Here is a 10,695-nt window from a genome sequence, read left to right as displayed (position 1 = left end):
GCAGTCATATGTTATTTTAGCTTTGTGGTTTAGCTTATTTGATTTAGAGTGACACAATGACTGATAAAGCAATGGCTGGGCTTTGAACAGTTTGTGTATATGCTGGGGGAACAGGGAAGCAATTGCAGCCTCCCTTTTACATATTCTACCAAGTTAAGGACAGGAAAATGACAATCACAAAAAACATAAAGGCAATTTAAAGCTATTGTAGCCCACATCCCTCTGGATTCCCATTCCTCTATGTACGCATATTTTCTACTGAGCTATCTGTTGTTACACACTGATATGTCATCTATGGGTGTGTGTTAGGAGTGCCTTCAAGTTTGTTTTCCCTCAATTTCCGTTGATGAGCCGACGTGTTTTGATGGTGTTTGTCTCCCTCTTATGTCTGAACTCACACCACCACTCTGTGCTTTTTCATTATATTCTCCATCTTAATTATCGTTGCTATTCTGCAATGTAGCAAGCTAACAAACACACACCTCTGAAATGTAAGAATATGCAAGTTTAAAGTGACTCTGTTATCATTGTTAATTATATCTTTAAAAACTGCTTTGGTTCTCCTATGATGATGTATTGTCACGGTGGCCGAGAGGTTAAGGCGTTGGACTCGAAATCCAATGGGGTTTCCCCGCACAGGTTCGAATCCTGTTCGTGACGGCATACCTTTTGCTTGTTTGATTCCGTAAAGACTTTACACACATGGCAAATATAACCACCTGCACTTCTACGCAATGTTATGTTGTAACGTATTTTACACATGATTAACAACGAACCATTTGGACGCATAATCGCTTCAACCACTGTGACTGACTGAGAACATAAATTGTACATTTAATGGTCAAACTAACGATGACATAAAATTAATGAATAATGTGACTGCATGTCAAAAAAAAAAATACACTATCATTAGTTTCATCGTTGATAGTTGAATCTCATACATGTTCTATTCTCGCGTTGTCAGTGAATGGAATCCATTCGGTAGAAACCAACCACTTTCTTTCTTTTCTATAAACACGTCAGTGCGCTGTCTGCTTACACTTGTAACTGCATTGTATTAACAAAAATAGACGCCTGGTAATTGTCAGTATCTGTCGACTTGACTGTTTAAGAGCGCGCAAAAAGAAATTTCCATGTGTATCCCCCTTCCCTACGAAGGATAATGGAACTGGCCGAGTCATACAAAATTGACCGGCAGCACACGCTGACGTAGTTTTTGGGGGCATTGTCACAGCAGTGTAGATCGTGTGGTGTACAGCTTGTATAGATTTTAAATAACGTTTTTGAGCATTAGTAATATTTAGGCATCAATAACCAGGCATTTAATATAAAGCTTTTCGAACGACTGCAACGTTATAGTGGCCACAGTTAGTCACACTAGTCGTCTAGCAACATTTGGCCAGACTGCGCGTTAGCAAAGCAAACTGTTCCTTATACTCAAAAGAGACACACAAAGGAAATGCGGTCGATTGGTTTGAATATATTAATGCTACCAGGAGATGTCTAGATGGCCTAGGGAGATAACTGTTATCTCCAGATAGTTCGCAGCAGTCAATATTTCAAGCGCTGGTGTAACTAAGCCAGTGGATCGGTCTTTGTTAAAACAGAAACATCTCAGATTTGTCTCGCGATTCTGGATTTGTCAGCCTTTTAATATTATTTTATCTGACATTTTGTCCATCTACATTGCTAACTCGTCGAGGGCTTACCAGTCATATTAATGCGGTTTGTCATGTTAACTTATGTACGAAGAATGAAGCTGCCATTATGGCGATAATCGTAAAAAGAAAGATGCCAAGAGGCTCATATCCTGAAAGAAAAAGAAGGTAGCTAACTGCGTGCTAGCTAACGTTTAGCGAAGTAGTCGCCTGGCTAGTGTTAGCTGTTCTGAAGAGGGCAGTTATCTTTCACTTCTTTCCAGTGTCACAAGCGTTTAGTGGGATTTGACTTGATTGCTGTCGACTATCTAAGAAGCTGACCTGTGTTGGCCCAATTACGATACCGTTACAGTGTTTGGAGTACGGTTTAGTTAGCATTTGTCTGACAGGCTAATTAGTTAGCTGAGCTAAAGCTAACATAGTAGCTACCCATTACAAAGTGACGCCAGCCAGCTCTTATTACTGCTGAGTTTAAGTGACAGGAAGTGAACGAGGGGTGATTGTTTTTCTTCGAAACTAACAATGGCAACCCCCACAAACGAGGCCTTGTTTTTGATAAAGGATGTGAAGCCTGGGTCGAAAAATTTGAATATTGTATTCATCGTTTTGGAAATAGGTAAGTAACTGCACAGTGACGCTAGTGCGTCTCTTCCCATACCATCAACTCGTGTCTTTTTTCTTAAAGGGGCCAGTGATAACGTTACTTGCATCACTTACAGTAGGATTGACCGTCAACATGGATTGATGCTTAATGAACTTATATACACACACACACATGTTGATTATGTTTAAAGCACCATCACACTGGAATAATTTGCCTCACTCATTCAGTTCGATTACTTCTTTACATGATGTCAGGACTTCTTTACTTGTTTATCTTAAGTTAACTTGTTTTTGAAAGTATTTATCTTCATTTTTCGTTTAGACAACTAATGTCAGTGTTTTGACATATGTGTAGTAGTAGTGTAGTGTAGTGTTTGTTCTGATTTATGACCACCTTTCTGTACAGACATTTGCAATAAATGTAGTATGTGGGGTTTGGGACACATGTCTTTCTTGATTCTTCAGTTTGTACATTTGGATTGTTTAATTTATCATTATTATTTGTCTACTTAATTTTGTGTAAATGTATTACTTCAATGTCTTGTCCTTGAGGACCCTGTTTAAAACAAGATGGTGCATCTAAAGGGGTTCATCCTCTAAATCAATTTTGAAATAGATTAATAAATAATAAACCTAGGGTTAGAGATGTTCTGAGAAGGTTGACTGTTTTATTTAACCTATCCTTGTTTTATCCCATTAGGACGAGTAACCAAAACGAAAGATGGTCACGAGGTGCGCTCGTGCAAGGTGGCAGACAAGAGTGGGAGCATTGCTATCTCTGTTTGGGATGAACTCGGCAGCCTTATTCAGCCAGGGGACATCATCAAGCTGACCAGAGGGTAGTGTTCCTACACTAAAACAGATCACATGAACATAACTTGCTCAGATGACTTTTAGACTTGTAGTATTTACTGAAAGATCAATGCACACATAGATAACTGAAGGTGAAAGGTGGCTATGTGTCTGAGCACCTTAGTATTACAATTTAGGATTAGTAATATTTTGTTTATGAGTTTAACATCTGATTTCTGTGATAGCTATGCATCGATATGGAAAGGGTGCCTAACCCTATACACTGGAAGAGGAGGGGATCTACAGAAGATTGGAGAGTGAGTAACTGGCCACAAATCCATTTATACTTCAGTTAAGTTCTTGTCCCTGCTGGAATTACAGATGTCATATCTCCCTGTTCAAGCATCATGCAGGGCCAGAGAATTATGTGAAGTTTCACAGTAACATGTTGGGTTTTGAAACATGGTTTCCTTTTTGTAAGATTTCAAATCTACATCTTTAACAATGTATTTCATCCCAGTCAAAAACACCATTCTTGATTTTTGTGTTAGAACATGGGTTTTGTCTCCCCAGGTTCTGCATGGTGTATTCAGAAGTGCCCAACTTCAGTGAACCAAACCCAGAGCTGCTAGCCCAACCGAACCAGCAAAACAAGTCTGTGAGTAGCTATACACCCACTTCCAACTTCTCATTATCAAACACCCCATAAAACGTGGATCAGAATATTCTCAAAAGAAACCAGCACAGCTAGTATCCCTCCCTGGCCATGCTGATGTATAGGATACCTTTTACACATACCTCCTTTTTTTCATGACCTACATTTAAACTTGAAAAACATAAAAACTATTTATTCAGGTAATTTGGCCTGTTTAGTGGTGCAGAAACAATGTAATCTAACACCAAAGTAATATTCTCTTCACCATTGTAACAGGGTAAACCAGACCAGAATCAGAGGGGAAACTCTCCGCCCAACCAGAATTCAGGTACACCTGCTCCACCAGGTCAGTATATTTTCCTTTATTCAAATAGCCATCAGTTAACTCACTTACAGGAAGCAGCAGGGTTGTCCATGTTCTGTAGAATGGTACACATTGATGGTATCAGTGTAAGAACGGTGTAGAAGGTTGAGGTAGTTTGCAGTATTACAAAAGACTTGACATATTTTGAAAGATTGACAGATGAAATCAAATTAAATGAATTGAATATATGAAAGGCAGTATGTAATTTTTATTTGCTTAAATTAATCCGAAATGAGACAGTGGTCATAATTGTTAGCAGAATAAGAAGTAGAATAGGCTTTGAAAAATCAGCAGACTTTGACTCATCGTACAGGAAAAGCGCAGGTGTTACTAATAACATTTAAAAAATGGCTCTTTTTTTTTTTTTTATAGTGTGTCGCAGTGAGCCAGTTTGAACAATACCAGCACCGTGAAACTGAAGCAGCTACATGGAATTAAGCTGTGATTAATTTTATTTATATCTTTGCTCTTCCCGCTGTGACTTTTTTTTAGATGCTAAAAGGCCTATGACAGATGAAATGTTTTAAAGATGCATATTTTTCTTTGCCGACTTACTTGTATTTCTCAACCCATAGGTAATGGTGCCATGCCGCCATTTGCCAACAACAACCCACCTTCTGGGGCACCCCGTGACCCTGCGTTTGGGAATGTTGGGAGACCCAACGGTCGGTCACCTGGCAATGGAGCACCTCCTGCTTCTGGACCTCCTACAGCTGCAAAGTCCTCAGTTACCATTAGCAACGGCAGGGACCCACGCCGTGCCAAAAGATGAAATTGGGGTTGGAGGGGGAATTGTGGGGAAAATTATGGACATCCTCATTTCCCCTTCCCCCTTTTAAACCTTTCTGAGCCTTCCCGATCACAGCCTCTATTGGCTTTCAAAATAATGAATTACATTAGGGACTATTTGCATAATTTTTATACAGGCTAACAAAGTCATATGTGGTGTTTGTTATGCGTAGTGCTCTCAGCAAGCAGCAAAGTGTGATTGTGGTCTACCACTTGATGCACTAGCAGGACTTCTTGTATAGTCAAGCCTTGACTGTTGAATTGTGGTCAGCCTTCTCAGTCTACACCCTTGTCCTCTAAATCTCACTGCAAATCGCCAGTTCTTTGCAAGTGTTACCTCCCCCACACACTGTCCTAACCCCCTTCCCTGTTCGAACTATACACCCTACTTGAACACTCGATGCACTTTCTTCTCTTAATTTATGTCGGGGCAAACTTGGCTGTCATTTAAATCAGGAAATCAGTTTCTGCTTTTTAGTGGAAAAGGCCTTAAGTTAGTGAAAATGAGTTCTTGGACTGAATGCACAAGTGAAATTCTTCAAAGGGTCTTCCCTCTCTTAACCAAACTGTATCCGAAGTGACTCTGTGAAAGGAAAGGTGTAAGTTTTGAATTTTTAGACTGTTTTTCCATAAGACATGTTCTTCTTGTTTGCCATCAATTGTACCTTCATTGAGGTGGGACCACTTAAATACTGGCAAAAATGGTTCACCAAATAAATTTTACAGTAACTTTGCTGCCATATTTGGTTTTCTGTAGTCTGTTTGAGAGTTTGCCACAAATTTGCTTGTTTGGACACAAGCCCCCCCTCCCCATGTAACCTCTAAAGACTCATCATGGTTTAAACTGAAACTACTTCCTGCAGAGCTCCATGTGGTCACTTGCAAATGTGAAATAGGCCACCCATCCAATTTCAAGTGGTGAATTTGTGCTACAGCTCCATCTAGTGCCTAGAAAAATAAACTGCATTTGTTTTTGAAGGTGCTTTTTCAAAATATGAGGTGGAAGAACTATATATATTTTTATTTATTTATTCATTTATTTATTTTACTTTCTTTCTTACAGTGAGAGTTATACTTTTATAACAAAAGCCTTTGCATTTGGTATTCCGTTTTGAAACCATGCATTGCATACAACAAAAGCCTGTGTTTCTCCACATCCTCTGTTGCACCAAGCACCTGAACATTACGGTCTGCGTATGTTTGTTACCCCATTTCACATATGACGCACTTGCACTCTCTTCTGCTTTACTGTGTCCTTTGTGTGTTTCAAATTTCACAAAGGAATCTGTTCAGACAAAAAACAACCAATGCTCTTCTGTGGGCATGAAAGGGAGCAAAGATGTTAAAATATAACATACAAGTGGCCAAGTATTTTGGACTAGAAACAGAAGCATCTGTCATACTGTTTCATCTGTGTTCAACCTGTAGCTATATGAAATGCAGGATCAAAATAGGTTAATTGGGATCATTTTTAAATGAAGCCCTCAAAAACTTTGGTCTAATATTAAGTTTAGTCCAATCATTTCTTTTCCTCACAATACCCCACAATTCCTCTTAACCATATGTTTGCAACATGTTTATCTACCTCCACTGCCCCTTATGAGAACATTGCAGCACTTGTGACATTTCACATTGAAACACATGAGAAGTGTGGCAAGAAATGTGAGACGCTCATGTTAACACACGCACATCATGAGCTGGGAACTTCCTCTCAGCAGCATAGGTCAGTGAAAGATGTAGTCAAATCATTTGACTTACAGTATTTTTAATTTCACAGATACAGGTTCAGCCTGTTGCTCTCATCAGCTGTTGTAGGCGCTGCACTAAGCAATTTAGTGTTTCCAAAATTTGTGGAAGAATTATGTATCTGGTTTTATCTTTACTATATTTGTGAGTATGAAAAAACTGGATATGTTACAAAATCAGAGAACTAAAACTGAAATAACAATGTCACTTCAACATTTCTCATATATACTGAAACTCTTGAATATCTGTATTCATCCAGTGTTTATTTTGAATTCCATTACTTCACATCAACTAGTGGTTTCTCTTTCACTTTTGCCCGCAGTGTGACACATCCCATGACACCGATGATTCAGATAATGTGGCTTGGGTTTATTTCTGGGGGGAATATTGTGATTCAGGAATAACCAAACTGACTATTGAAAATATTTAGCACTGATGTGTAAACAAACACTTGACTTACGTAGAAAATAATTGAAGGGAGTTAAAAATAAGGATTAAAATATGAACAAGTAAAATGTGAAAAAAAGTTAGTACATGGTGGAATTCACTACATGAATAAAAATTGGATTGGAAATTAATAATAAATAAATAATAATTAAACAGACACCCGTCAAGAAATATGGCTGTAACCTAAAACAAATACTGAGTATACTGTGTGATAAATGCAATTAAAGTGAATAATTCCAAAATAAAAATATAATTTAATATACAAACCTACTGTTTACCACATCTACAGAAATTATGTGATACATTTGTTTTCATACATGAGAGCAAATGTATTAATCATTTCTTCCTTTTTGAACTCCAGCAAATAAAAATGTCTGTATATGTGGTAAACAGGAAAATGACCCGTGGTTACAGTGATGGGAGGAGTCTAGAGAAACACAATGTTTGTTCCTAGTCTCCTGACCACATAGTCACATAGTCAGTGCAACAAAGACGACACAACAATGACTGGTGAGTACTGTCATCCTTAGAATACATTTTTAATTTAAATTTAGATAAATTGATTTATTTAATACACACATTCATAGCACACAGTTGGATATTTGTATCCCTTAATGCCCAACTGGAATATCTAATTTGCATTTGGGCAAAGGGATATTCACTAGTATCCTGACTGAAGTACAGTAGGCTATGATTATTACTTTTAATACATGTTATGTTTTATTGGTTCATTAAAAGAAATAATATAGAATGTTTTTTTCACATAAGAATATGTTGCATTTAATTTCTGTTACAAAGTAACTATCACAATTATAATCATTTCATGATATATATATTTTATGTCTAACATCAAATCTTTGTTTTTGTACTCAGATCCAAACACATCTTCTTTTACCTTTGACTTTGGCCCCATTTATGATGAACTCAACTTCACATATAACTACACAGACTTCATCATAGACCCCGAAACGCAGCCCTGTGACTTCTTCTCCCTCCCAGATGCAGTGATGGTTGTGGTCAGTACATTTTATGTCCTCATCTTTCTCTTGGCGATTCCTGGAAATCTGTTGGTGGGGCTGGTGATTGGCCTTAACAAACAGTCATTGACTCCTTCTGACCTTTACCTCCTCCACCTGGCAGTTGCCGACATCCTGCTGGCCATTACGCTCCCATTCTGGGCCGTCTCCGTTACACAGGGCTGGGTGTTTGGAGATGCCATGTGCAAAATTATCACCATCCTCCAAGAGCTAAGCTTCTACTCTAGCATTCTCTTCCTGACTTGCATCAGTATGGACCGTTACATGGTGATTGTGCGAGCTATGAATGCCCGCAAGGGTAACCGCCAGCTGGTCAGCTGGGGAGTCTGTGCTGCTGTCTGGGTTGTTGGAGCCTTCCTGTCTCTGCCAGGACTTTTCAATTCCACTTACTCTTCTCAAAACTTGAGTCACATAGTGTGTAGTGAACTGTATGATCCCAGCAGTGCTGACGAGTGGCGCCTGGCCACCAGAATCCTTCGCCATGCATTGGGTTTTGTTGTCCCCTTGGCCATCATGCTGCCCTGTTATGGAGTAACCATCCGGCGCCTCCTTCACATCCGTGGGGGGTTTCAGCGGCAACGAGCCATGAGAGTGATTGTGGTGGTCGTGGTTGCCTTTCTGCTTTGTTGGACTCCGTACCACATCGCTGTGATGACTGATTCGTTTTTCAGGACAAAGATTGTGCCCTACAATTGCCCGGCTAGGATGGCGGTGGATCAGGCCATGTTTGCCACTCAGAGTCTCGGCCTGCTTCACAGTTGTGTCAACCCGGTGCTGTACGCCTTTGTGGGAGAGAAGTTCAGGAGGAGGCTGGTGCAGATAATGAGGAAGATAGGTGTTCTAGAGAGAGCATCAGTGTCAAGAAGCAGCAGGTCTTCACTGTCATCAGAGATCACATCCACATTCATGTAAGAACACCAAAGGGACACTTTAAACTATTCAGATAAATTGATTACATCTGTGTATTTACTGCAGGATCTCAAGTGTTGGACAACAAAGTGCTCATTTGGATAATGATCTGTTTTTTTATTGCAGCTTATATTGGGCTTATATTGGGATGGACTTTTTAAAAACTAAATCAGGTTTTTTAAAAGTTACAAAATTTGCCTTGAGGTGCCTTGAACATTTTATTAAAATTTGTAAATGTTTTCATACTTTATTTTTTTCATGTTATTTAACTTGGTTTTGGTTTTGACAATCCAGTGTTTTTACCACGTTGCTTAAGTTAAGTTAAGCTGTAAACACTTTCAATTTTTTTTGTTTAACTATTTCACTCTTCTGTGTGTCCTAAGTCATGTATAGCTTGAGGAAACTGCGTAAAACATGTTTGAAAAGTTTCAATGTCACGTTTGACAATATTTCAACACAATAATTCTATGTCACAACACAGAGACAAAATTGTTGTTGACGAACAACTTGAGAAGCAGCAGAAACTCCAGTAAAAGCTGGATATTGCGCTCAGACAATTCACAATTCAGTGTTAGATGGTGAAATATCTTGCTGATGTAATTTTCCTTATAATAATCATCAAGACCATTTTTTGTGATACAAATTTTCAAACCACTGTTTCTGTCCTTTGAAACAGCATTTTACTTCCAGTATAGGTTGAACTATACAACTAGAGCAGAAACATAAAACTACCTTGTATAATACTGTATAACTTGATAAACATTTTTTTATAGTCTTGAAATGTTGAAATGTTTTTAGACTGAGTTTTTTGTATAAGCTGAAGACAGCAGGTTGCTGTTCACATGCCAAATTATTTTAATTTTCCATATATTCTAAATCATCAATAAAGTTTAATATAAACCTGTGCACTTCTCTGTGTCAATGATTAACATCTTAAATTTAATGTTAACAACTTACAGAAGCTATGTACCTTGAACTAATCCAGCAAATAGTGTTTTTTTTTTATATTTAAAGCCACAGTATCTTGTTTGGAAATAGTAGAAGTTGTGATGACTGCAACACTGCAGCAATAACTGGACTTTCCAAAAAAGAAATTCCCTTTAAAATGGGGCTTGATTACAGAATGAATTCTGCGAAGTGCAGCAGCATTGCTTGTAAAACAAAAGACGAAGAAGATAAATATTTTGCTTATTACTACATTAGTCTTTCCACTGTAGATTCAGGTTCAATACATCTCACAAAGCCAAATCAGAACTAACAAGAACTAAGTGTCCCAGTGGTTCTGGATAATGCATAGACTTTATTGGAACATTTTTTCTTGTAGAAAAAACAGACAAACTGTTGACATTAGGTAATGTAATTATCATATTTAATACTGCTACTACTACAACAACTACTAACAGGTGTTAATTGTTATTTAGCCTATCTCAACTGACATATATGGGATGGAAAAAATAACATAAATGAGCCATATAACGCAATTCAGATCAACGGCACCAAAACCTACTTCCCTCGAGCAAACCATACAGTTGAATCAACTGATCACAGTTGAATTTATACAAGTTAGTTCCGACCGAATAATTTGATTGGACGAGCATTCCATGAGTGTTGATGAGTATAACAACACTGAGACTTTTAACTACATGTATCACTCTGCTTTACAGGTGTTCTATTACCGTTTATTAGCGTTACATT

At 38.2% G+C, this 10,695-nt stretch overlaps 2 protein-coding genes and 1 non-coding gene across 3 annotated transcripts; all 3 read left to right on the top strand.

Annotated features, from left to right (window-relative positions):
- Positions 1-578: 578 nt before the first annotated feature.
- Positions 579-660, top strand: trnas-cga. Its single transcript has one exon. It is a non-coding gene; the product is annotated as a tRNA-Ser (tRNA).
- Positions 661-1,232: 572 nt separating this feature from the next.
- nabp1 (nucleic acid binding protein 1) lies at positions 1,233-5,603 on the top strand. The gene is made up of 6 exons (XM_022740658.1): positions 1,233-2,274; positions 2,962-3,100; positions 3,299-3,370; positions 3,627-3,711; positions 3,985-4,054; positions 4,648-5,603. The coding sequence occupies exons 1-6, from the start codon at positions 2,181-2,183 to the stop codon at positions 4,842-4,844; spliced, it is 657 nt and encodes a 218-aa protein (XP_022596379.1). The 5' UTR covers positions 1,233-2,180; the 3' UTR covers positions 4,845-5,603.
- A 1,928-nt stretch (positions 5,604-7,531) lies between these two features.
- Positions 7,532-9,894, top strand: LOC111218443 (C-X-C chemokine receptor type 2-like). Its single transcript, XM_022740750.1, has 2 exons — positions 7,532-7,564; positions 7,928-9,894. Exons 1-2 carry the CDS (start codon positions 7,558-7,560, stop codon positions 9,001-9,003), a joined length of 1,083 nt encoding a protein of 360 aa, XP_022596471.1. The 5' UTR covers positions 7,532-7,557; the 3' UTR covers positions 9,004-9,894.
- The last annotated feature ends 801 nt before the right edge of the window (positions 9,895-10,695 follow it).

The sequence above is a fragment of the Seriola dumerili genome, unplaced genomic scaffold (assembly GCF_002260705.1).
Source record: "Seriola dumerili isolate Sdu_G_001 unplaced genomic scaffold, Sdu_1.0 BDQW01000052.1, whole genome shotgun sequence".
NCBI lineage: Eukaryota > Metazoa > Chordata > Actinopteri > Carangiformes > Carangidae > Seriola > Seriola dumerili.
Note: the sequence above shows the minus strand (reverse complement) of the source record. Positions and strands in the feature narration are given on the sequence as shown.